This window comes from Daphnia pulex, chromosome 1 (assembly GCF_021134715.1).
Source record: "Daphnia pulex isolate KAP4 chromosome 1, ASM2113471v1".
Lineage (NCBI taxonomy): Eukaryota > Metazoa > Arthropoda > Branchiopoda > Diplostraca > Daphniidae > Daphnia > Daphnia pulex.
In genome coordinates this window covers 2,645,266-2,670,279 of record NC_060017.1, presented here as the reverse complement: position 1 = coordinate 2,670,279, position 25,014 = coordinate 2,645,266, and the positions used below count along the sequence as shown (strand labels likewise).

Below are 25,014 nucleotides of genomic sequence, written 5' to 3'. Positions count from 1 at the left end.
CCAATGCCACCTGCCGCAGCAAAATATTTCTATCACGTACGTACATGAATCGATAAGTTCCATGATATATTGACATTATGAGTGCGATGATGTGATCCGTTCAGGATACGTGGTGCTTTGTTATTATCTTTTCATGTCACCTCTGGAAAATTATCTGTCTTTAATTTGATAGGAGCATACCTTGAATTTATATACGACTATATATTTATATATAACATTATATTGTTACATTCTATATTAAAATATATATAATTATATGCAATATTATATAACCGCATATAATAATATTAAATATCACATTTTTTTCATGGACTTGACCGTTCTACGTGCATATACAACATTATATATTTATATATAACATTATATATTAAAATATATATAATTATATGCAATAATATCCAACCGCATATAATCATATTTAATATCACATGCTTTGATGGACTTGACGGTTCTATGTGCTTCCGTATCTTGTGTACCCTATTATATAAACGTATACACATGTATAAGACCCTATTTTATTTGCGAAATCCTAATTATAATTAGATTCTCAGAGGTTCGGATTGCAGCGTGGTTTTATAACTTGTTATAGGATGTCTAGTTAGCTACGACAATCCGCCGACTATTTTTTTCGGAATTAACGTCTATTTTTATTTTTAACATTAGTTTGATGTTTTCTATGCGTGAATGTTTCAGAATACAGGAACATTTTCTTAATTTTTTGCATATAAAATTTTGATTGAATTCATTATTGCCTATTTTTAAAATAAAACAAGCATTAAATTCTAGATAAACATGCTCAACTTTAGCCTATGACGATTTGAAATCTAGTGGTGCCCCCTGGTGGCATCCACAGCGGATCCCGCATTTTAGCCCCCTATGGGCAGACGATGACGATGACGATGACGATGACGAATTATGCCGGCCCGTCTGCTGTCACAGTCAGTAGTTGTGTCAGCAGATGGTGACAAAGTAGGCTATGGCAAAGAACAAGAAAAACGACGACGAATTCGAACCTGGAGCTGCACAGTTTGGGAATTTCATCAATTATTATGAGTTTAATCCACCCAAAAATCGCCTAGCGTTATTTGAGGGAAAGTTCTGTGAATGTTTCTCATCAGACAAACGTAAAATACTTTGCCTAGATGTAGGCTGCAACACAGGGGTAAGCTTCTCAGTTCTCACATTAACCGTACAATTTTTGTTTATGTTTTTCGTTATTGTTGTAAACAGTTCCAAGTTGCCGTTTTCCTGGTAAAAATATTTTTAATCACTGATTCGCTTAAAAGATTATTTTTAGACTTTTTTCAGTAGGTTTTAATTTTGGGAATTTTGTGATCATTACAAGCAGTCGACTCGTTAAAATGTAAACTGCAGAGTGTGGACTGAAGTGCGTTCGTAAATCGTCAATTTACCAATGTTGAGAAAAATGCCGTGTTTTTTACTTATCTGCTTTTTCATCGTTAAAAATGCTCTCCTAATGACAGGAAACAACTAACTTTACTGTTAGACTTTGGTCATTAGTCACTAGTCAGAGTATTTGTTGGAATGTCGTTCAACAGATTTTCTACTCGTAATTTTGACATATAGATTGTTTATAATAACTAACTATCGGTCGGAATCGGCTGGCGGATAAAAATCATTTCCTAACCTATACGTTTACTAAAATACCCTTAACGACATCGTTGTGAATATCCGGCACGTTTCCGAGAATGAGAACCACATTATTTCAAACAACTGTTGACACAGTTGAACGCTTTTTAAAGAAACCAAGGAAAGAATGAGATGATTGCGAAGCACTCGATGTGGTCGACGTGATAGGCGAACGCCGATCAATTGGAACCGACCACCGAGTTAAGTATATCCAAGGGTTTTACACTAGCTGTTTTTAGTGGGAGCCTCAGCCTTCTATGGTGACATGTTCAATCCTCCTCCTAAATAACAACGGAATAACACGAAATCCCCCAAAAAAGCAGACACACGCAACTCTCCCCCCACTGGTATGTCCTTAAAGCGGGATCTAGCGAACTGGTTCCGGTTGGTCAAGCGGACACGTATCGCTCGGATAGGCGACTAACAAGTCAACAACTGCAGAGTTCTCTTTCCACACCATCTTCCATACTTAACGATTATTATTTTTTCTTCTTTGGGCAGCGTATCATCAGCGGATTATCAACCCCAACAGCGTCCGCGTCTGGAGACGTTCGCTGCCCTTAACTCAGTTATAAAAGAAAAGAAAAAGGAATGCCGTATTCTTTTCCCATCGGAGCTTGGGTTACACAGTATTCGAATGAGATTGCGATTCAATCGAGCATACAAAGAGACGCATTTGCACTAAACTTAAGCCTCATGTTACTTTACCGTTGCATTTTCTAATTCCGCATACTTGAAAGGTCGTCGAAATGAGTAACAGATGTACATAAGAATATTCCCGCATCAAAGACGACGTTTTATGTAAATCTCTGTATAATGACCATGTTTTTTGTTTGATAGGAACTGACTAGAGGATTGCACGAGATGCTGTCATCTGGCCAGGCTGCTGTCCGCATGATGGGCGTCGATCTGGACCCACAGCTGGTGCAAAGGGCCAAAGAGACGATAGCAAACGAACCGGAATCGGATGTGCAATTCCACGCGTTGAATGTAGTGACGCAAGTCGAGGAGCGCGACCAATTATGGAATCGATATTTGGAAAGTCAAGAGCCGGAGCGGAAGCGTTTTGATATTGCATTTTGCTTTTCAACGACCATGTGGATTCATTTGAATCACGGAGATGCTGGATTAGAATCATTGCTGGCCTGTCTCGCTACTTGGGCAGACAACGTTGTGATTGAGCCACAGCCTTGGAAATGTTACAGGAATGCGGCACGTCGTCTTCGACGCGCCAATCGCCCACCTTTTCCCTTATTCGATTCGTTAGTTCACCGCAGCAACGTGCAAGACCACATCGATGACATCTTTCGCAATCGACTGGGCATGGAGTTGCACACGCATCTGGGTCACTCGGAATGGCAACGGCCGGTCTTGTGGTACCGCCATAAACCAACAGCCAATTTAGCGATTTCAAACCAGGAGGAAAGTGGGCAGAGGAAATGAAAGAAAGAAAATACAACGCTCTTGAATTTTTACTGTTACTCAGAAGATTTTTATTTTCTTTCTCTTGAAAACTGCTCTGTACAGTCATTTTTCATGTGTGTCCCGTTGCTTCCCCCAAAAGAAAGAAAGAAAGGAACAACCCCCTAGCATCTGGAGGTAAGCGCGGATTTTTTCGATAACCATAACATATATTATTCAACAGGCTACGGGTTTTCAGCGGTTCGTTTTGCCCCAATGCGCAGTTATTACTAGTCTCAAGCTTCCTTCCAGCTAAACGTCCGGATCCCTGACACCCGGTAAGTACTTTATGGATAGCCGAATAAGGAGATCCAATTTCTTCTACTTTGAATCTGGTTGTTTAATCGAGTAGAAAAATGAGAGTCGAAGAAAATCTTGTCGTGATTTAAGATAATTGATCTTGTGATATGCAAATTTTTTTTAAGGATAAGGCCAATTAGTCTAGCCAGTGCCATTGATCGCAGAGTTGAAGCGGACATCAAGGGCCGGAACCGTAAAGGTCAATAACTGGTAAATACAAATTTTGGCGTCTCGACTAGAAATGTTTTCTGAACCGTCTCTCATGAAAAGGGAATTTAATAAGTCTTATCTTCTTTCTCTAGCAAATAGAAAAGAAAAAAATCTGTTCCCATCGCTTAGCACCTGTCTTACAACTTGCGCCGGTGACGGCGCGTGTGTACTTTCTCGCACCGAGCCTCTCGATTCAAACGGGTAACAATTCCTTATTTTTCTTTCACTCGAACGTGGTGACGCTGTAAGCCAAAAAGAAGGGAGCTGGGAGCTCTGTGTAACCACCTGCGAGTGTCCAGCTCCAGTGCAATGCACCTTCTCTGCTCCTGGGGAATAGCGCGGGTGAGTGAACAGGTAGAAGAATGGACAACGGTATAATTTCCTTGGCTATCCGACGCGCCATAGCAACACTGCAGCTTCACATCCGTGAGAGGTGGAATTGGAAGTCATCGCCGCTCAAGTTTTGGCTTTGTTACAGGAACAGTGATCGAATGGTCCCGTGGCGGTCCTCGAAGCTCTGCTTCTCTCTCCAACACCAAGATAAGGGCTCCTCCTCCACCTTCTGCTGCCCGGTCGCTCCTTGCCAGGTTTCTTCCGGCTTTCTGGCTCCCAAGTACTGCTGTTCTGGCCGATTTGACCAACAGTCTTTCGCCCGTCTTCCGATCGACAAGTCGTGCAGTCTCGAGTTCAAACATTGCAGAAGTGTCGCTTTGATTCTACTGGCTAGATTATCGTGGCCTTCGTGTTTTTAGTTCGTTTTGTCTTCTTCGCCAATCAAACGACATAAAGTGTTATTACATCATCTGAAGATTTAACGGACAACCATGGCGCGGAGCAGTTTCTCCTTCCTGTTCCTGTCCACTCTGATGCTGATTCATTCCGGTAAGTTGATTTCCCTACACATTTTTTGATGGGGCAGATGACGGATGTCATGTCCGGATGCCAAGGATGCTTATTGTCGATAAAGTGAAACGCAGCGTGATTCCGCCTCCAAAAGATTGCTCTAACAAGCTGCTGCCGAAGTTTCTGTTATATTATCAAGAACAATGACAAGAAATAAAGGAAAATAAAAGAAAAATTCTTCGTGGGCAGAATGGCGTTCAACGTCGTTTTTAAACCGTCAGCCTCAGGATTCCTTCTCTCGGGGGGCACTATAATCTAACGGTGTCGTCTAGCTGTACAGTCTTCCTCAAATTCTCATCTTCTTCTGCTCCGCTTAACACGATAGTATAAAAAAAAACTGTAAGAAAAGAAGAAGAAGCTCCAGGCAACAAAAGATAATTTCATCTCTAAATCGCGCATTTTTAACCAAGTAGATTTTAAACCGGATTCATCCATATTAGTAGCGACTAGACTGCCAAGGATCAAAATTGTCGACCATATTTCGCGCAAGAGGTGTATCATTGTGAAAAACAGAAATGTTTACCAATTAGTATGCAAGGTAGTGTTGTGACAGCAATCAGCCCAGATTATGGCCGGCACCCTGCAGCTTCGCACTGTCGATAAGTTTCTACCTGCCGAGGGCAGCGACCCCTCCTGTTTCGCATTATTCGTATAAGCTGTTGTGAGATAGAGAAAAAGTCGATGAGAATCAAAACTCTTGGCACCGAGACTAATATCTCTGGGCGTTTAACCTACTCAGATTGCCTTGACGTTGTTTCCCAATTTCCTATCCGAATTGCTTCACATCACGCGCTCGTGTATACCAAGATGCGCTCCAATGCTTCTGGTTGGTTCCTCCCATCTTGCCCATGCGGGTCGTGAGTAATGACGGTAGCTCGGAGCTCATTGTTCCGTTCTTTGTGACCCGAAGCGTCAAAAGAGTTTCAGAAACACGTAAGAAAAAAAGGATCACCGTCTCTCATGATCTCCAGATTCATAAATTATGGTCAAATGCCGACTCGTTGACGTATATTGCGCGTTGAAATTCAACCAAGCAAGGCACAAAATGTACCGTGTGATCCCGTGTTAAATGTTTTCGCTCTGATGACTATAGCCAATAGGTGTTGCTGAAAATTTGAACAAAATGAAAATTGTTTTCAAATGAATTGGTATTTTTAAATTCTAATATTTTTTTTTGGCTTTTGTTTGCAGTTACTAGCTGCGGGTATCCCGGTTCGCCATCTCACGCTGTCGTAACCTTCACGCCGGACAACATCAGACCCGGAACGGTAGCAACTTATGAATGTGAGCCCGGCTTTGAGCTTCTGGGTCCGTCTCGACGACTTTGCTCAACCAACGGCACTTGGACACCAGCTGGCATACCTTTCTGTGGTGAGTCTTTATATTTTTCTTCGTTCGCCTCTTACTTCCTTCTTTTGCGAAACAAATAGTCATCTCGCATCACCTTATTGTCGACATCATCACATTGTGATGTCCGGCTATGGCTTGACTGATTGTTGGGTCTCTGTGGGACAGCAAATTTAAACACGGAACTACTACGTCTTGTTTCATTCTTCTTTTCGTTTCCCTTGACTATTACTTGTTTAGCGTGTAATGTCGACACACGTTTTGATAGCGTATATGGCTGTGGCGCTGAACAAATTGGCACGCCACTGCGTCATCTTTATCAACAAATTAAACAACAATACAGGATCTGGTTTCCGATGAAAGAGAAATTTTCACCGTTAAAAATTGTTTATGACAATCGGCTCTTTGTCAATAGTTTTACGCATCAATTTTCCTTTCTCTCTATTTGAATTTCTTCCGTGTCTTTTTTTTTTCCTTTTCGAAATCATTCGTCTGTTACTTTAATTATCCAGCAAAGTAAAAAAGAATATAGCATGAAGATTACACTGCGTCACGAGATGGTAAGATTGGTAGCTATTTGATTGTTAGCGTTCGTTGCTTTTGCTCAAGTAGAGCAAACCGTTTTGATGCTGTGTTCTGTTTTCCTGCTCGTCGCCATGAGCCTGCGCTTATTCCAAAGTAATTCATAATTCTAGTCTGTTGTTAGTCGAACGTGAAACCACCACATCACAATGTTAGGGAAATGAATTAAGACCACAATCATACATCAACCAAGTAAATCTGTAACACGGGTATTACCGCTAGTGAAGCTATGCCCTCTTTTTTCTTCCTTAATGATTTCCAAGTGAAATAAAAAAAAAATACCTGGGCAACTAAGAAGGAACGAAATGCCACCACTTTTTTCTTTCTTTCATATTTACGGGAAACACGAGTATCACCGCGTTAGGGAAAGTAACGGTTTTAGAAGGCACGTTTGATTTCCTCTTCATTGCTGGCCTGCACTCGACCGCATACAATGATTCTCGGAACATCTGTCGTCTTCGACAATACCATCTGGCAGCCACCAACCGTACGGCCCCGCCGCATATCTTTCTCGGCTGCGTTCAGACGAAATCACGATGCATAATCTTATATTCTTTTTTCCACGGGGCATGTACAACTGTAACTGTTTTATCTACAGCAGTCAAAAATATGCGATTAACTAGCTGTGTATTCTGCGCATTTGTATATGCAATCCTTATTCCCGTTAGGTCACATATTCTCTTGTTATAATGACCACTCACGTTGCCATTTATTTTATTTTATGCACGCCGCCTTATATACAAAATCCCCTGAAGAAGATGACCTGATCTTTTTATTTTATTCATTTCCAGTTTTGAACGTGGCGGCTGGTAAGGCGCCAATGCAGTCTAGTGTCGCTGGAGGCGGTGTTCCCGAGCGAGCTGTCGATGGTAGCACCAGCAATTTCTTCACGCCGGAAACATGCAGCTTGACCGAAGTGGAGCGTGCACCCTGGTGGTACGTCAACCTTCTTGAGCCTTACATGGTCCAGCTGGTGCGACTAGACTTTGGCAAACCCTGCTGCGGTAAGAAAACCTATTTCTATCCGTGAGACAATAACCTTGTGTAAACGTAAAATCTTTTTTTGTGAAAAGTGACAGACTGTGCTTCTAATTCTTTACTTTTTGTGAAACCAAACAATAGAGGATGGTAAGCCTGCCACGATCGTTGTCAGAGTAGGCAACAGCAGGCCTGATATGGGAGTCAATGCCGTCTGTAACCGCTTCACTGGATTCATTGAAGAGGGCCGCCCACTCTTTTTACCGTGCAATCCTCCAATGGCTGGCGCTTTTGTTAGCGTTCACTTGGAAGGTCCAGCGGGCAATAGCCTCTCTATCTGCGAAGCTTTTGTCTACACCGATCAGGTAGGCTGCTGATTAATTATTTAAAAGATGTCTTATTTCATGGGAGGTATTGTCGTTTATGCTCATTCTTTCGTCTTGTTCGTTTCGTGAAGGCGTTGCCCATTGAAAGGTGCCCACAATTCCGCGACCAGGAGCCCGGCAGCAGCGCCACATACAACGGCAAGTGTTACCTGTTTCACGACAACCAGCCGCTCAATTTCAACGAGGCCCGCCAATTCTGCGAAGCTCGCGGCGGATCACTGATTGATGAAACCAATCCAGCCCTACAGGGATTCGTCAGTTGGGAATTATGGAGACGTCACAGGTTCGTTCGGTTAAATTCGTGAGTTCCCGTTCTTGTGTAACATGTCTAAACGCGTTGTTATTTAATTTTGTTTGGCGCCGTAGCCGCAACGATCCAAGTGGACAATATTGGTTGGGACTTATGCGCGATACAACCGATCGTTCGAATTGGAAATGGCTTTCGGGGAAAGATGTGAGCGTCTCGTTCTGGAATTTACCTGGCGGCGGAGAGAACTGCGCTCGCTACGACGGAACCAAAGGCTGGCTGTGGTCAGATACCAATTGCAACCGCAAACTCTTCTTCATTTGCCAACACCGTAAGATTTTATTCTATCCCAATCATTTCAACTTGTCGTCGTCAATTGAAGTGGCATTTGCTGAATGACGTTTAACTATGATTGATGGTAATTTGAAGGTCCGAAATCGTGCGGTCGACCTGAACAACCGGCTAACGGGACTGTGATCGCTGATAATTTTAACGTGGGCAATCGAGTGGAATACCGCTGCGACCCGGGTCACATGGCCGTCGGTCCAACCTTCAGGACTTGTCTCTCATCCGGTTTCTTCGGCGAATATCCGCCCGTATGCAAGTGTAAGTTGAAAATGCCTATACTATACGTCTTATTCATCGATCTGATGTATATAATCAACATCCCCAGATGTTCAATGCGGGATGCCGGCCAGAATTCCCAATGGCGGTTACCTATTGGTCAACGACACGCGTCACTATCTGAGCATGACCTCATACTCTTGCAACGACGGCTACCAACTCATCGGTCGTGGAGATCTGGTCTGTGATATCGACGGTCGCTGGAACGGACCTCCACCTCGTTGCGAACGTAAGTAGTTCGTGACAATGTCTTTTTTTTATTTTTTCTGCCGAGAAAATTTGGTTTATATCACGCGCGTGTTCTCATTTTTATTGTTTTCTCTATCGACAATACCCCACAAAAACAGCCGTGTATTGTCTCGAACCACCCATCATCAACAACGGCGGTTTCCGGCTCTCGACCAACTCAACCGTAGCCGGCACGGTGGTGGAATACTATTGCTTGAGCAACTCACGCTATCGTATGTCAGGCCCGAGCCGCATCGTCTGTCAGTCGGACGGCCATTACGACCGAGACCCACCGGTTTGCATAGGTATGTAATCTTTTTTCTTACGTATGATGATGACTGTATTATTATTGAAACGCCCTTTTAAAAACGTTTGACTTGAGCCGTTGTCTGTGCCCAAAAAATTATCTTCTTTATGCTGTTGTTGAACACGAATAACTTGACTTGCGTGACCGTGACTGGAAGACGAAACTTTATGACTCTTTTTCGAGCAACGGAACCACACTTGGTCTAACATTTCAAACATCTCACAAATCACATGCAATTAGTCGGCATTTTTTTTTTACAAGTGGTGTCATGCTAAGCCTTCAGCCATCTATCCTCCTTTGCACTATAGTGATTTCTTGGTAAATAGAAGGGTGGGAGCTAGCTAACAGTACCAAATTTTCTTGGTTCGACTTTGAATGGAGCGATGTCTCGTTTGAAATATGAATTTTGATAGGCGCACCAAACTTTTTACAAAAGAACTTGTATCCGATACAATTCGACGTGTTTCCTTTTTTCGCTGTTCTCTTATTTCCCATTCAATTTTTTGGGGCGGGGTCAGTTATTTCTTTTGATTATTTAAATTTCCTTAAACGAAACTAAAACTACGACAAAACCCTTGGAACTATTGAATTTCAAGACGGGGGAGACGAGGACGCTCGGCAGCCGGAAAAGAATGTGGTGCCGGTCGATCGTAAAATTGATCAACCACTCCAATCACACGAGACCGAGTACGTTGATGATTACGAATACTACGACGAGACGAGCCAGGAGGGTTTCATCCCGCCTAATTTTGCCAACAAATTCAACCCAACCACTAAAATCAGCACTACGCTTGCGCCCACTACCACCAGCGTGAGGCCCGTTAAGACTTCGAGCAGCACAGTATTTAGTACGACTAGCACTACGACACCGGCACCGAGCACCAGGAGCACTTCTTACGCCACTGCTCGCGCAACAAAGGCCACAAAAGTGGAGAGTACGGTTCGTTCGACTACTACGGTACGATCGAGAAGCACTACACCAATTTCTATGCCGACTGTACCTACTCGGAGACCATTCGACCCGACACGATTGACCAAGCTTAACAACAGACCCACTGGCACCAGCAATAGCCGGGCAGGCGTCTTTAACAATGACAACAACAGAGTTAAACCTGACGTTGCACTTAATGTTCCCAACGGCCCTGTCTATCTGTCTCCTCAAGATAACGAGATTGCCGACAGTTCCAATGTCAAGAACAACGTGCCACCCAATGTCAACGAGCCACAGAACACGGTCGAGTCCGAAAGCCAAGGATTCACGCCCAAACTTAATCTAGGTAAGCTATATTAAATGATTCGATTGTTCCATTCATTCATTATAAATATTGTATTTCGGTTTCCAGGGGGTATAATTGCGCTGGGAGTCTTTGGAGGTTTCGTCTTCCTATCGGCCATCATAACCACCTTTGTCATCGTCCTCCGCCGGTAAGTCCTCCTCATTATTTTTACCTGATTGGTTCTAACATCACCTAGTTCCTTCACCCATCACGCATGCTTGATTTCTGTAGAATTTTTAGATGTTTGCTTGAGTTGTCATTGACTGTAGTAAGTTAGTTTTATCAAATAAAAGCACCGAATCATTTGCTTTTGCCACTGTTTCGCCCAATTGAAAGCTGTAGTGCGGGAGAAAGTGGTTCTAAAGTCAATGCATCTTTCACTATTCTTCATAGACGTATTAATTAATTCGCAGGAAAGATACCGACTTTAATTTTTCAAGTAGATTTCTGTCATTGAAGTAAATATCTATAAAAACAATAACGACAATTATGCGAAAACATAAATTTGTGCAGTGTGTACTTCTATTCTATCGACGTATGTAAACTAATTCCAGTTGACTTATTTCTTGTCTGACTCGCTCCTGTACCTCTCCTTACCGCCCCATATGTCTCTCATATGACACAATGTAACAAATCAGTCTGCGACTACGGGGTGAGCCGATATCGCGAACGATCGAGAGCCAAACTTCTTCACGTTGGCTCGCCTTGCCTTTCCCGGACCAGACAGTCGGACGCGTTGACAAGTCTCTCTCGTCCAAATGCGGACCAAAAGCCGGACAATTCTCTGACGAAAAATCACCCATTACTACCACCGTTGCTGCATCAGAATCCTAAATTCTATTACCTTATTATACTCAACCAGAAGCCATAAACCCATTTTTATCTCTCTTTTCCTTATCGTCATTTCCCATCCAACAACCATATACGCCTCTTATATATCCCGTGCCTTGTTTCCTCGACGACCAAAATCCCAATCTGCTCCCTTGCTATCATCCTGAAAACGTATCTAACAGAAGACGACTGACGCTCTCTACTCAATATTATCCTCTTCGTCAACTAGTCGATTTCCAGGGTAAATAGCCAACTTAGTTTTCCACACCAACGACTTGATATTTCCAGATTGAAAATATCACGATCGAGATTCTATAAAGATCAAAATGCCCATTTGTGTACGTAGCATGCCTGAACAACATATGGACGGAAGTGAATCCGACAGTTGATATTTATCGATCCGGAAAGTCCGGTTTATGTTTGCAAAGAAAACATCTATACGACCCGAGTGCTTTTCCTTATTCAAAGAAGATTACTCTACGGATGCCGGCTTAATATCTATTACCTAAATTGTGCACCGCTAATAAAATCCAAAAAGGAGACACAGAAATGGACAGTAGTTTTTGAAACGCGCATGAGCTTTATCCGTACCTTTCCAATCATTTCTTCTTTAACACACAAACTATTTCGTCGTGAGTGTGGTGGAGGTATTATTAACATGCTAAATCTGACTGGTGGTCTGAGACAACACATTTCAGAACGACATACACGGTGATGGATCAGTCCTTCTTCTTCTTTAATGCTTTCACAGTAGCGGCTGATTAATTGCTTGGATTTCTAATTGCAAACTTTAAATTTTCGTTTCTTTTTTTTTCGATTTTGTAAAGCATACGTAACGATAAACGCTATCGACGACGAGGGGCGTCCAGTGAGACCCAAACAGCTGCTACATTCGATTCTTCCAGCGTCGATGGAGGAGCCGGAGGAACAGGAGGTGCTGGCCTAAGCAAATCTTACCGTCAGGCCTGGGATAACTTACGCGATCCTGAACAACCGAAGCGCAGCAAGAGTCATCACCATCACGCTCAAGCATCTCGCAAGGAAACACTCGATGACCCGAATTATCGAACACGCCACACTGAAGTCGTTCGTGAAGAGGGGGAAATGGTCGTCTCGGACGTCTACCCCAAATCGGGAGGCAAACACCACCACGGCGAAAAGAAACGCCATCACCATCATCACCACCACAAGCACAGCAAGCGTAACGCTAGCGGTGATTGGTAAACCAGAAGACGAAAGGTTTTGATGGAATTTTTTGCGAAACGAGCGCGTAATGTTGAACTGAATGGGACTGATTCGAAACAAACTTGATCCATTCACCATTGGGATAAATTACAGCTGAAATCCAAAATGTGTATTTATTCTATTTCCATAGTTATGTCGCCTTCTGTTTGACGATTCGTCTTCCCTCGTTTGCTCTTATTTTGATTCCTTTATCCCCCAATCCAGTTTTACCCATGAATTTACAGTAATGTGTTGAAAATACCTGCGTCAGGAAGATTGTTACAAGAATCGTTACAAATTGTCGTCATTTCAAATCAACTTTGGCGGTATAAGATTCGCCACAGTTTGTTAAGCTTCGTTTGTAAACATATACTATATGAATCGCTCATCAATTCAGCATCATTATACGACTGTGACCACAAGGGCATTGGCCGATTTGTCTTGCGTTTGTGGTGGACTCCTTCTGTTGTTATTTCCTTGTACATAATGCCATTTTCCTTATACCCATCTCTTACTACTACATAAGTGACTTAATATTTAACAACGATTGCTCCCCAGGCACTGCTGCACTACACTGCAGAGCAATTCTCTTTACGTTCGATTCTATAGTAATAACTTGCACACCATTTTATAGAATTAGTTTCCTTTATTGATTCCATTACATTTTATTCGTGTCACCTGTGTATTTAATTTACTGATGCTTTGCGTAAGAAATAAAATCATTTGGAAATTTAAAATGTTGCTTTGATTCAGAAATGGGAAATTAGTGTTTTTATATCATACATAGTTCTCGTGTGCATGAATTGAATTCAGTTTTTTGTCAATAGGAGACTTCCCATGTTGTGAATAAAAAAACATAGCTCAGTATTTCATGGATAAGAGTAGTTATTCTTGCGTGACTTAGATTTGTGAAGTAGTCACGCTACAATCGTTTTGTAAAGGAATTAATTGTATGAATTGCGACAGCATTCTACCGTAAAACGTTTTCATGTGAAACCATTTTGAAATCCCTGATTTCTTCTAAGAAAACCCACTCAAAATTACCACCTGTTACGTCCGAGTTTGAATATAGACTCGATACAAACCTCAGATTCTTTCAAGATTTATTGTGTACCATTTAAATACTGACATATTGTCTGTAATTACATCAAGGATTCAAGGCAGTAGCACCTCATTCTGGTTTCTAATCTAACAACGTTCCAATGGTGTCAAGAGGAAGACTTCCCTGCTCCAGTATAAAAACAAGAACAAATTTCACCATAGTAAAGAGAAAAGTAAATCCACGGAGAGTAGAATAAACCGTTTGACACATTGATGTGGAATTGTGGATTGACCTAAAAAAACAAACGCCAAAAGCGCGAATGTGTATTTTAATCCTTTATATAATGTGCGCTTTCCATTTTTGAAATGAAGCAGTGTTCGTGTTCGCCACACTTTGGCTGATAATTTATTTTTGTACGTGACGTATATAGAGACCCTTTCACAGAAATTGTTTTATGCAAGACCACCACTGACTTTTATTTGATGTGGGTTAATTCGTAACTTGTCGGTTTCTTTTCATATAAAGTACGATTGCGGAGTCACACTATGTACAGCAACAAGTGACGCGCAGAGAAAATTGCTTAGCTAGACTAGACCATCCTAGATTCAGCAGAGAATTAAAATAGCTATGATGAAATTAATATCAGTAATTTATTGTGTGAACCGGCGATTAGGCTACGGCTTCGCATCCGAATAAAGTTTTATGTTCAAGTCTAGGCTTTTCGTATGAACTACTATGTATGTTGATTTTGTATATAGTATATGTTTCACTCGTACGTTATTAGGATTATGGCTGCTTGTGCCGAAATTAAAAGGTTAGCGGTAAAATATGGAAAAATATTTTGCCTCCTATTTTGAGTCCGATTAAAATATTATCTAAAGTGGTACGTGATTTTATCGTTTCCGGTTTCTAGTATAGTGTCACGATGATACTAAATATCAAGATTCTGTTTGAACTTGAAGATAATGCCGACAGTTTGTGCCATAGCAACACAGACATAAGAAAACGCGTTATATCTTGATTTGAAATGTTTTTGCGTCACGAAGAAGCTTTAAAAACGTTGAAATATCAAAGTACTGGTTCAGTTCTTGGTTACAGTTCACCTAAAATAGTGAGTTTTACATTCGTTGCGTGTAACAAAGGCATCCAACACAGGCCCACGCTTTCGCATTTCAGCAAGCAATGAAGATATACCTGGTGCTCTTCTTAACGGTATTTACGGTAACTGCTACAGGTGAATTCAGTTTTGCAATGGTCAGGGGAGTTATGGTGCAATATTTTATTAACAAATACGTTTTTTGAAAGCAGCCAGCAGTCTCGCACGGTTTCCCTTGAGTGTTTTCCTTGATACTGAACTAATAAGAACTAAACGTGATGGACGCATCATCGGTGGAGCCGATGCGAAAGAAGGAGAATTCCCCTGGATGGTTCGTTAATTTTCTCTCGCTAAATTTGAAAATGTTGTCGTTATTTCTAGTATTGTGACTCATTGTTGGTACGTAACTCTTTTCTTCTTCATCCTTTAAAGGTTTCGTTGCAGAGAAATGGCTTTTTCGGGCGTTCTCATTTTTGTGCCGGTTCGATAGCAGATGCGAGCAGTATCATCACTGCGGCTCATTGTTTAGAAGAGTATAAGCAATACGTTTTAAATTTCACCAAGAGAAAGTTTGAATGATAATAACCGCAAGATTCACGTACTATATAGGCTTCATCCAATTGGAGTTTGGGCGGTTGCTGGCGAACACAGGTTAGATCTCGTTAGTGGTTATGAACAAGAGCTGAGAGCAGTCCAATTTGTTCTTCACGAAGAATATGACCCAGATTACCTGAGGAATGATATTGGAATAATTCGATTAAATGGAGCCTTCGTATTCAACTCTTACTTGAAACAAGTTAAACTTCCTAGATCCGGCTACTTTACTCATCCAGACACGGCCGTTACGGTCGCAGGTTGGGGAACCACAAAAGTACGCGTTTAATAATAAATTCATTAATTTAAGGCTCATCTCTTTTGAGAACTTTAAGCGCATGAATAATTTAAACTCGAGGATGCTGAAATAAATTCGCTTATGCAGGAAGGAGGGAATTTATCTAATGTGCTACTAAAAACGACAGTTCCTGTGGTATCCGACGAAGACTGCCGCTTAATTTATGGTGCAGGGCTAATTGTTGATTCCATGCTATGCGCTGGATATACATCCGGAGGCTATGATTCGTGTCAGGTATATGCAGAAAATTTAATTCTGATAAGTTAATTTAAGTCTGATATTAAATAATGACACCAAAATTTTACAAAAATATAGGGAGATTCTGGTGGACAGCTCATGTTGGGTGACAAAACTCTTGTTGGTATTGTGTCTTGGGGTAAAGGCTGTGGTCAACCTGATTATCCCGGTAAATTACAACACTTTGCAATAAATTTATTGAATGATCTTGTTGATTTTTCGCTATCTTTTAATAAGGTGTTTACACCGAAGTTTCGGCTTATATCGGATGGATTAATATGAAATTATCAACGGCGGAAGCTTCCACAACAACACAAACATCTCGTAATTGAATAATTAATAAAATGTGGCTAAATTTTAAAATAAAAAAATGGGCACGCAAATCTAACGATAAACATACGTAATTATTTTTGTACAATATTGAAATATCAAATATGAGAGAAACTTTGCTATCTGAATAAAATGTATGTAAATCAAATTTTCAAAAGGCAACAAACTTTCATTTTGCGTTACTAGTGAACACATGGTCCAATCCAATCCAATCCAAGGAAAACATCTGGTGGGGCGTCCATAATCCTACTTTTTTGCGTTATCGAAAAAAGGTAGCGTGGATGAATTTTGAAAAGTTTATTCCCCAATACTCCCAATAAACCCGTTTGTGTAGGCCTAATTAGAGAAAGCGAGAGAAAGAAAACGTACGGTACTTGATCGGACATTGGAGATCAAGATCCACATGAAAACGTATGCAAACATATTGATATCGTTGCATTTTGATCGACTGACAATATTTTGCCTTATTTATTTATGATATGGGAATATCTGCGCGATTGTGAGTTGATTGTGGAAGAAAAAATTGAAACACTTTATCCGTTTACCAATAGATGTCGAAAAATACGTCGTCTGCAGAACGTTATTTTCAAAACACGGCGAGACCTGAACCGCCTGAACTTCAACATGGCAAGGATCGTTCGCATTTTCAAAACCCTGCGAAATAATTGGAAGAAATCAACCGTTGGTTTTCTCCTCGTTTCTTATGGAGTAAACTATGGCGTCACAAAATTCAGGTACTCATAGAAGTGAAATGTATTTTACCAATGATTATGTCTTAAAATATTTCTCCCATTGGTGCAGGACTAAAGAGATGTTGAGACTTTATTGTGAGGAAGCTAAAAGCTATGGGGATGTTCCACTTCCTATAGGACTACCTGCTCGCCAAATAACTGTAGTGTTGAATCCCGCTTCAAATGGAGGGTGCTGCACTTAATATTTTCTCAAATCACTTTGACGTTTTTAAAAGTTAATTTTAAATGTGTATAGGAAAGGCAAATCAGAATTTGAGGATTATTGTGCTCCATTACTTTATCTTTCTGGAATGAAGGTTTGAGTCTCATTATTTATTTTTGTTTGACCTTAATAAGTTCTCATTCTCTATTCCAGGTCAGTGTGGTCAAAACTGAATCTGTTGGAGAAGCCAGGGGATTGATGGAAGTGATGGATAACTGTGATGCAGTAGTTGTTGCTGGTGGAGATGGAGCCATAACAGAAGCTGTAACTGGATTGCTGAGAAGGAATGATAGTGGGTTAGCAGTCCAACGATTTCCTATTGGTATCACAATGAATTATATATTTCCCTAAACATTTTGTTTGAAAATATGTTTCTTCTCCAGGTATCATCCCTGTAGGAAAACTCAATAACATTGCAAAATCTATCTTTAAAGAACATAAAGGTATGCAATATTTTGATGGTTTAAAAATGCAGCTTTTAATTGATTCTACTATTACCCCTTGGTCTCTTTTCAGATGATAGAATCAAACTCATGGCTGAAGCAACTATGGCAATAATAAGAGACTTTCAAAAACAGGTAGATGTTATGAAGGTAGAAATATTGGAAAATTCAGAAAATCCTACTGGAAAACCAGTTTACGCACTTGGTGAACTGAAATGGGGAGCATTTCGAGATGTCGAGGAAAGAATTGGGAAATACTGGTTGTGGGGACCACTGAAGTCATATGCCGCCTATTTCTTTGGAGCTTTCAAAAATCTCACGTGGGAGTGCAATGCACAGTTTCACTATACCGTACCGTGTGAGGGTTGTAATAACTGTATGAGAAACAATTTGCAAGATGCAAATGAGCTGAAATTTGGTTCGCAAGTACAGAATTCTCGATGGTGGCATGCTTTTATACCACGAACTAGATCCGTCAAAGGTAATTGTATTCCTTTTATCAGGTCATTCACGTTATCTTAACATATTATTTACAAATTTCTCTAGATACAAAACAAGTCAAAGATTATTCAAAAGTTGTTAATCCCGAATGTGGGGTATGGCATCAGAAGGATTTCTCATCCGTAGAGTTCCAAGTTCTAACCGAAAACAATGTAAATTTCAGTCCTCCAAATCTACCGAAACATTTGGAAGTCAATCTTGGTAAAACATCTTTTAAATAGCTGAAACCTGTGAGTGATAATTAAAAAAAAAATTCACTCTCTCACTTAGGACCTGAAAATATAAGTGGATTTGAGTTCGTGAAAGAGGGTTGGTTAAGGACCAAAACAGAGACCAGTCAAAATAATCGCGAAAAGATTCTCGTACGCCAATTTGAAATGATCCCTAAAATTGAAGAAAGTTCGATAGCGGAAAAGGAAACAACTGAAGAGGGAAAAAGTGTTGAAGTTGAAGAAAGGTGGTATTCGATAGACAATGACAACTACGAAGTTAAACCAATTCGAGTCACCGTTTTACCAGACGCCATTAAAGTTTTTAGCGCATCTACCAGTAGATAAATTGTATTTATAAGAAAATAAAACAATTTATATAGCTTTCACAATTCATTTTTTAATCTTGATCCCGATAAAGAAGGACCTTTAGATATTTTCTTTCTCACTTTCTTCTTTTCGACATTTTCGGGTAAAGGATCTGGTTTCTTTCGATTTGCCTCTGCGTATGGATTAAAATAATTTGATTCTCGTTCGACCAAATTTAATTCTTGCGCAACCTGCAATATTTTCAAATGTCAAGCATTAAGAAGATGAATAACACTAGAATGGTTTGATTAAAGAAACATTGAAATTTACCAAGTGCAGCATTTTCTTTGTTGCAGTGCTCAAAAAGACAGACTGTTGACAAATACTTAAACTCCATTTGAATATGGTATTCCATTCATTATTTTTAAGAAACGCTTTTGTTGCATCAGGTAAATAGAGCACAAGATCCCCCATAAATGCAGTATTTTCTATCATGCTTGACAGAGCTATTTTAAAATGCCTCATCATCATTAGCTATAATTTCAGAATAATAAAACCAATAAATAATACCATCACGAAGAGATTCATCTTGAGGAAAATCAGATTCTGGAAGATAGCCAGAGCTTTCCAGCTTGATTCTACTATGAGTTAGAACCTACAAAAACTTGAATTAATTACAGCCTTTTTCCGTTTTCTGAAATGTTAGTCTAACAACCTCCATGATTTTGGTTATGACAAGTTCCAGAAGCTTGCGTTGTTTTTCAATTGATTTGACTTCTGCAATCCGTTGAACTGCATCTTTCTGTTCACTTCTTTTAAGTTGGAACAATCTATCAACTAATGGAGACACAATTGAAAAGGCATGAATAACCAAGAAACTCACACTGGTGGGTACAAGGCTATTATAATGAGAGGAAACGTAATACTTACACAGAGCAACCGCGTTAGAATTTATATTTCCCCGAGTTACTGGAACAGTTTTCGTTTGATCTGAGGGACTTATTTTGTCGCCAGCACTTACCAATGATGCACAAAACAACAAAATGTAGCAAAAATTGTTCGAATGCCCCGCCATGTCAGAATTTTCCCAAAATCGCAGGTTGTTGTGAATTGTATGTCGTCTGCATTACTCGATTGATTTCTTTCCTGCAGATGGCGTCCTGTACTCCTGTTGCTTGCAGCAAGTGGTAACTGCGAGAGTGCGAGTGCGATCGAAGTAGTTGAATCACAAGCACGTGTGGTGCTTGCCAGAAATCGTGAATAAAAAAAAACTCGTTTGCTCTGTAAATTTGGAATATCCATTTACAGTTTCATCAGTATCCACCATCACTCGTCCCTAGGTGAGTTCTGATTACCAGATAATTACGTAGAGTTGTGTGTAGAGAGTTAAAACAATAATGGCGGCATGATTGCTTCATCGATCATCCATGAACACATTGATGTAAGTCACGTAACTTCTCTTGTAATTGTTTTTTTGTGACCCCCACGCTTTGACATTGAAACATAGTTATTAGACGGTTGGTTTTTTTAAATGTTACGTGTTATTTGGCAAGATCACAGAGCAAAAAGAAGTGTTACGCGAGTTGTAAAGTGTGAAAGTTCTCATCTTGAATGGTGATTCGAGAACGATTGCTGATGCTGTTGGCGTTCCAAAAATGTCTTAGGAAATATTTTTAGAACTAGTATGTCTTTGGCTCTTTGCAAACGAGCTGTTGGCTTGATTGATCGCGTTGTCTTTATCTGTTGAATCCAAAAGAAGGTAGCAAATGAAATCACAGAAATTCAAGAATCGCGAGAGATTTTCGAAGAAATTAGTCCGGTGTGTGTTAGCCAGCTGTTGTTGTTTGGACTGTAGACAAAGTAGAATGACAGTTTGATTTATGAATACGCATTACATGTAAAGCACGACGGTGGAGAACATTAAATGTGTGCGTTCGTATTCTGCTGGATTTGGGTACGGTGGTCACGACTCGTGTGAGTGTGCCGTACCCTGGCCAGCACGCAAAGGTCGAGCACGTCAAAAGTCTGTTATACTGTCGGCGAAGGACACCCGCCCGTTTCGTGGCCAAGTTCTTGGCAGCCGCTCTTGCGTGAGTCGAGTCCACCTTTCATTATATTATTGGGCCGCGATCAAGAGTAATAGTCTGCAGACTGCAAAGTCAGGTAACTAATGCATATATAACTATATAAAAGCGTTACCGTGTTGCTGCTCGGCCAGATGTGACACTGCTGTGCCCAGACTGCCCGAGTCGTGACGATAAACATCGACTCCATTTAATGTCTTTGATGGATGATCGCCGATCTTCACGGTTCTATACTTTGATTCAATTACGATGATAATGGCGGGATCTCATGAATGAGCTGGCAAGCACGCCATTTTAGTTAGGGCACCTTATATCTTTTTCTCTGTAGTTTCACATGGCACACCGAAGGTCGTAAACTTCAAAAGCCGTAAAAAAACAAAAAACTGCCCCTCCAGTGATGCTGAAAAGTGGTCAAACTTGATCTCCGCTATTATTCCGAAAGACTCTCTTGTTGCTGTCCGTTTTTTTTTTTCGTTCGCCATGCCACTGCTGGGTGTCTACTATTGAGAAAGGACGAATCCATCCATCGGGTTCGTTTTGTGTGTCATTTGAATATGCCCACAAATAATAATACGGAGCAAGGCCTTGTTCGCTATTGCTACTGTGCGCTTGATTCATGTCTTCATAATCGTCAACGAACCCAACTGTGGAAAAAGCAATCGCCCCAGCCGGGCATCGATTCCCAGAAATACGTCAATGCGCATTGCCCTGCCAGCCTGCTTTTTGTTGCTTCGGCGTGTCCCGCTACTTCACGTTCGTGACGCCGTCACGACAGCTTGATCGCGGGCAAATATAGTATAACTGCCGACAGCAGGGACCACCACTATGTCAAGGAAGATGGCGTGTGTTTGCGGCCAGTTAATAATATTTTATTTTCCATTTTTGTTCGCCCCTTTTGTGCTCGATAATTTAATTCACCGAGTTGTGAATTGCCGAGTTCTACTTATCGTCCCCTATTCTCCGACACGTGGATTAAATTTCCTCCTCTTTTGTCGATATTAATCTTGTTTTATAGACTGTTCCAGATAGCAGTGGAAACTCTGGTTTGGGTTGATCGATTTCTTGTTTTCCCGCCGTTCTTTTCGTGAATTTATGATTTCAACAAAAAATAATGAAGCGAAAAATCCGGTTCTTATCAATTCTGTGCGATGTGGTAGTAGTGAGACACTGCCACATTCTTGAGAGACTATGGCTCTCGAATTAAAAGAAGCGCGACTCTACTATAGGAGATGAGGAGGAATCGATGAGACGAACAAGTCAGTCATCGCTCACGGTACGGCGGCGGACGCCTGAACGCGAATAAGTAATAAGAAGGGGGGGAAGGCGTAGATGGAAGAGAGGAACGAGTGGCCTCTGTGTGTGTGTGTGTACGTACGTCATCACGTCGATGGGGACCAGCAGCAGCAGCGAGAAACTCTGCGCCTGCGTCGGGCTCGAGCGCTGCAAGCAGCACTGTGGCGTTCCAGATTGCCTCCGTTGCTTGCAAACTCTCTCTCGTACCTCTTCTATCCCCCCCAACACCCTCCCACAACCTCGCCCCGTTTCCCTCCTCCTTTTTTTCGTCCCGGGAGTCTATATAGCGGGGCAGTCGGTACCGGGACTGGGTTCAGTGTCACCTGAAACCTCCTACAGTGAACACAGGGAGGCGTTTTCTCCTCTCATCTTATCGTCCCTCATTTTGGTCTTATTCAAACATTTCCAACACGTCGATATTTTCTCCCCACACTTGTTATCGCTTATTTTCTGGGGGGGTTGGGGAGTTTCTATTAAAACGTCGAACGGGACGAAAATGACGGGTCAAGTGCCGCCACTTCAAATGTGAAATAATTAAAAAAGAAAAAAGTTGTTGTGAATTTTTCGCTGCCCATTTTCGTGTGTCGGGACGAACGAGGGGGGTCATCATTTGAACACGTCGCAAAAAGAAAAAGGTCACCGTCATTGGCCCGTTCTCTCGCACACCCTCGAACCGCCTCTTTTCTATTGGTCCTACCTCCTGGCCCGTGTACGTCTGATCAGACGTCACCTGTTTGGCTTGGCGTCAAAATCAGCGCCAGTCGAGTCGACGGGCTTCAGTGGTGTGGCCGTCGCCTGTACGACACAACGACACAATTCTTTTGTTTATTTTTCGCCCGTTGATAAGTGAAGACGTGAGGAGCCGTGGAGAACGGACTGGACCGACCGAGTCTTCTTATCGGATTCCTCCTTGTTGCGAAGTGTGTGTGTGTATAGAGGAGCGAATTTTTTCGGTCTGCAATCACGCCGTTCGTGAGTGCATTGTGCACGTTGTGACGTCTGAGCGGTGTGGGTGCGTGTTTGCGAGAGAGGGGGCTCGTAAATACTGGCGCAGATGTCCTCCTCCGTGACTGTGAACAAATCATGTGCAGCTGGTTTGTCGTCAGCCCGTCCGCCGTTGTTGTTGTTGTCGCCGCCGTCGTAGTCGTCGGTGCGAGCGCCGGAGCTATCCCTTTCGATTAGCCGTCGCCCGTCTCTTCTATTCCTCGTCTCTCTTGTTATTTGACGGATGCCGAATGAGATAACTAGACCGCTCCGCATTTGGCCTCCCCTACTGTTCTCTCTCTTGATTCGAGTCGACTGGCAGTGCAAGTTCATTTCCTGATGGGCAGCAAAAAGAGACGAAGACGAAGAAGAGAATAAAAGAAGGAATCTCGAGAGAGAGAGAAAAAACAAGAAAGAAAAAGAGGCAAACGTGTCGCGTGCACGCGGCTGTGCAACTCTCCTGTCCCGACCTCGGTCGTGTTATTCAATCTGCAGTTTGTGACATTGACTTGGCTGTTTGCGCCAAACAACTCCGCTTTTTCTTTTTTCTTTCTCTTTTTCGATCCCCTACATTTCCCATTCTGTACGTCCTATACCTCTCCCGTCGTTGTCGTCGTCGCTGTTGTTGTTATTGGGTGTCAGTGTGCAGATCACGTCGCCCTACGGCCACGAACCAGTGGCGCATTCGAGCGTCTTATCTCCCGTGTAGATCCATTCAATTCGAAACATCAGAAAGCGGACGCTTTGGCACAAACACACACAACTGTCGTCTGCCGTATAGCATACGGAAGCGGGCGAGATGGGCAGTTTGACAGCAGCTGGAGCCGGGCGGAGGTCGAGCTCTCGTCGCGGGAGTCGTTCGAGCGAATATCAACAGCAGCAGCAGCAACAGCAACTGAATCAGACCCCGAATCACAATAATAGAGACAATAACTGTCAAATCAGTGCCAGCGGCGGCGGCAGCGGCGGCGTTAGTCCGTACGTTTCCGTCGCCGTCCGCGTCCTGGAAAGCGGAAGCAGCCGCATCTTTGGATTTCGTGACGCATGCTCTTGGTGTCGCGACATTTGGCATTGGATAGAAGCGGCCGTGGAGCGGAGATGCCCTCCAAGATGGACACCTTGGATCCTGGCGGGTGGCTCGGTCATGGCCGGATCCTTCCTGGCCATTTTATGGGTCATCATGGACGTGGTGTGGATTTATTCCCAACTCTGCTCCCTAACTGTCCCCTTTTTCGCTCTCATGTCCGGATACTTGCTGCTAGCACTCGGCTTCCGCCATTCCTGGACACCCACCGGCATTTACTTGACATTTTGCGGCAGCATCATTGGAGAAACGCTCGGATTCTTCCTGTCGTCGGCACTAGACGCCCAGGTAGTAGCTTAGTAGTACTTTAATTTTTTCCCGGGACACGATCAAACTAGTTTACTCGTCCCCTCCTTGCCTTTTTCGTCCTTTGCCCTTGGTTAGAAATGCATCGGGTCCACGAATATCATTTGAATTTGTGACACCTAGTGGAATATAAAACAGGCTACCGTAGTAGTCGTCCGTAGAGTGTGGAATAATCAACGCAATCCAGCGGGTAGGGGGCCCTTTTATAGGTGTGCTGCGGTGGTGGTGTGGTAACGGCGGCCAGCTGGCGGTTCGGACGTGTTTGCGATCGATACAAAACTCTCACATACACTAACGCACCTTGTGACATACGCTGTACACATCCAACACGTCAAGTCGTTGACTTTTCGACCGTGAAAACGAACAGCGAAAAAAAAAACAAAATTTGGTTGGAAGAAAAAAAAGGTACAACACGCACGCAATACATACACACACACACAGAGAGAAAATCAAATTGGCCAGCCATGGCAACTGGGTGGCGAGATCAGCGCTATCGTCAACAAAACAAAGTCAATCTCCATAACAATGGGGGAGGAGGGAAAAAAAAGGGGAAAGTGTTATTATAATGTTGATTATGGGGGGCGCCGCTTAATGTTTCAGTTTATTTAATTCGCCGCAATTTATTCAGTTTCGTGTTTTTTTACTAGGATAGAGAAAGTCGATACAGAAACGGATGTAGAAATTCTCCAAGAAAT

General features: G+C 42.1%; 6 protein-coding genes across 10 annotated transcripts in view; 5 read left to right on the top strand and 1 right to left on the bottom strand.

The window, feature by feature from the left end:
• The first annotated feature begins 924 nt into the window (after window positions 1-924).
• On the top strand, window positions 925-3,131 carry LOC124200833 (pre-miRNA 5'-monophosphate methyltransferase-like). The gene is made up of 2 exons (XM_046597201.1): window positions 925-1,162; window positions 2,491-3,131. The coding sequence occupies exons 1-2, from the start codon at window positions 977-979 to the stop codon at window positions 3,091-3,093; spliced, it is 789 nt and encodes a 262-aa protein (XP_046453157.1). The 5' UTR covers window positions 925-976; the 3' UTR covers window positions 3,094-3,131.
• LOC124199567 (seizure protein 6 homolog) lies at window positions 2,490-13,292 on the top strand. 3 transcript variants are annotated; one of them, XM_046595431.1, is made up of 15 exons: window positions 2,490-3,389; window positions 3,537-3,621; window positions 3,714-3,822; window positions 4,100-4,503; window positions 5,716-5,895; window positions 7,245-7,457; window positions 7,576-7,796; window positions 7,889-8,100; window positions 8,184-8,395; window positions 8,494-8,670; window positions 8,738-8,917; window positions 9,036-9,221; window positions 9,820-10,500; window positions 10,567-10,648; window positions 12,159-13,292. In XM_046595431.1, exons 4-15 carry the CDS (start codon window positions 4,446-4,448, stop codon window positions 12,553-12,555), a joined length of 2,799 nt encoding a protein of 932 aa, XP_046451387.1. In that variant the 5' UTR covers window positions 2,490-3,389; window positions 3,537-3,621; window positions 3,714-3,822; window positions 4,100-4,445; the 3' UTR covers window positions 12,556-13,292. The 3 variants fall into 3 exon arrangements, with proteins under 3 accessions (XP_046451387.1, XP_046451545.1, XP_046451479.1); XM_046595589.1 differs by having other exon boundaries at window positions 3,275-3,389; window positions 10,387-10,500; XM_046595523.1 differs by lacking the exon at window positions 12,159-13,292 and adding an exon at window positions 11,139-11,510 and having other exon boundaries at window positions 3,275-3,389.
• Window positions 13,293-14,647: 1,355 nt separating this feature from the next.
• Window positions 14,648-16,184, top strand: LOC124200689 (trypsin-1-like). Of its 2 annotated transcripts, none has more exons than XM_046597022.1 (7): window positions 14,648-14,831; window positions 14,903-15,024; window positions 15,126-15,226; window positions 15,303-15,564; window positions 15,673-15,819; window positions 15,901-15,991; window positions 16,060-16,184. In XM_046597022.1, the coding sequence occupies exons 1-7, from the start codon at window positions 14,780-14,782 to the stop codon at window positions 16,152-16,154; spliced, it is 870 nt and encodes a 289-aa protein (XP_046452978.1). In that variant the 5' UTR covers window positions 14,648-14,779; the 3' UTR covers window positions 16,155-16,184. The 2 variants fall into 2 exon arrangements, with proteins under 2 accessions (XP_046452978.1, XP_046453033.1); XM_046597077.1 differs by having other exon boundaries at window positions 14,650-14,831; window positions 14,906-15,024.
• Window positions 16,185-16,540: 356 nt separating this feature from the next.
• Window positions 16,541-18,646, top strand: LOC124199798 (acylglycerol kinase, mitochondrial-like). The gene is made up of 9 exons (XM_046595788.1): window positions 16,541-16,563; window positions 16,704-16,886; window positions 16,954-17,073; window positions 17,140-17,200; window positions 17,260-17,428; window positions 17,490-17,549; window positions 17,623-18,030; window positions 18,096-18,251; window positions 18,321-18,646. Exons 1-9 carry the CDS (start codon window positions 16,556-16,558, stop codon window positions 18,605-18,607), a joined length of 1,452 nt encoding a protein of 483 aa, XP_046451744.1. The 5' UTR covers window positions 16,541-16,555; the 3' UTR covers window positions 18,608-18,646.
• LOC124200910 (coiled-coil domain-containing protein 134-like) lies at window positions 18,595-19,737 on the bottom strand. Its single transcript, XM_046597319.1, has 5 exons — window positions 19,499-19,737; window positions 19,284-19,405; window positions 19,139-19,223; window positions 18,899-19,074; window positions 18,595-18,819 (listed from the first exon to the last, which is right to left on the bottom strand). The coding sequence occupies exons 1-5, from the start codon at window positions 19,641-19,643 to the stop codon at window positions 18,646-18,648; spliced, it is 702 nt and encodes a 233-aa protein (XP_046453275.1). The 5' UTR covers window positions 19,644-19,737; the 3' UTR covers window positions 18,595-18,645.
• A 1,645-nt stretch (window positions 19,738-21,382) lies between these two features.
• Window positions 21,383-25,014, top strand: part of LOC124199416 (cGMP-inhibited 3',5'-cyclic phosphodiesterase A-like) — a 43,975-nt gene continuing 40,343 nt past the window's right edge. The window contains exon 1 of one of the 2 annotated variants that reach the window (XM_046595262.1): window positions 21,383-24,304. In XM_046595262.1, coding sequence (XP_046451218.1) covers window positions 23,729-24,304 — 576 coding nt within the window. In that variant the 5' untranslated portion in view covers window positions 21,383-23,728. The remainder of the gene's footprint in view (window positions 24,305-25,014) is intronic. The other variant, XM_046595331.1, reaches the window with a different exon arrangement.

What these genes read in the sequence shown, in the direction of transcription:
- LOC124200689 (XM_046597022.1), top strand. Translation starts at nt 14,780, where the DNA reads ATGAAGATATACCTGGTGCTCTTCTTAACGGTATTTACGGTAACTGCT. An exon ending in GCGGCTCATTGTTTAGAAGA is followed by an intron (nt 15,227 to 15,302) that starts GTATAAGCAATA and finishes CGTACTATATAG; the next exon opens with GCTTCATCCAATTGGAGTTT. An exon ending in GAGGCTATGATTCGTGTCAG is followed by an intron (nt 15,820 to 15,900) that starts GTATATGCAGAA and finishes ACAAAAATATAG; the next exon opens with GGAGATTCTGGTGGACAGCT.
- LOC124200833 (XM_046597201.1), top strand. Translation starts at nt 977, where the DNA reads ATGGCAAAGAACAAGAAAAACGACGACGAATTCGAACCTGGAGCTGCA. An exon ending in ATGTAGGCTGCAACACAGGG is followed by an intron (nt 1,163 to 2,490) that starts GTAAGCTTCTCA and finishes TTTGTTTGATAG; the next exon opens with GAACTGACTAGAGGATTGCA.
- LOC124199567 (XM_046595431.1), top strand. Translation starts at nt 4,446, where the DNA reads ATGGCGCGGAGCAGTTTCTCCTTCCTGTTCCTGTCCACTCTGATGCTG. An exon ending in GAATTATGGAGACGTCACAG is followed by an intron (nt 8,101 to 8,183) that starts GTTCGTTCGGTT and finishes TTGGCGCCGTAG; the next exon opens with CCGCAACGATCCAAGTGGAC. An exon ending in ATATCCGCCCGTATGCAAGT is followed by an intron (nt 8,671 to 8,737) that starts GTAAGTTGAAAA and finishes CAACATCCCCAG; the next exon opens with ATGTTCAATGCGGGATGCCG.
- LOC124200910 (XM_046597319.1), bottom strand. Translation starts at nt 19,643, where the DNA reads ATGGCGGGGCATTCGAACAATTTTTGCTACATTTTGTTGTTTTGTGCA. An exon ending in TTCTAACGCGGTTGCTCTGT is followed by an intron (nt 19,406 to 19,498) that starts GTAAGTATTACG and finishes TGTCTCCATTAG; the next exon opens with TTGATAGATTGTTCCAACTT. An exon ending in AGATGAATCTCTTCGTGATG is followed by an intron (nt 19,075 to 19,138) that starts GTATTATTTATT and finishes ATTTTAAAATAG; the next exon opens with CTCTGTCAAGCATGATAGAA.
- LOC124199798 (XM_046595788.1), top strand. An exon ending in AGTCCAACGATTTCCTATTG is followed by an intron (nt 17,429 to 17,489) that starts GTATCACAATGA and finishes TTTCTTCTCCAG; the next exon opens with GTATCATCCCTGTAGGAAAA. An exon ending in ACGAACTAGATCCGTCAAAG is followed by an intron (nt 18,031 to 18,095) that starts GTAATTGTATTC and finishes AAATTTCTCTAG; the next exon opens with ATACAAAACAAGTCAAAGAT.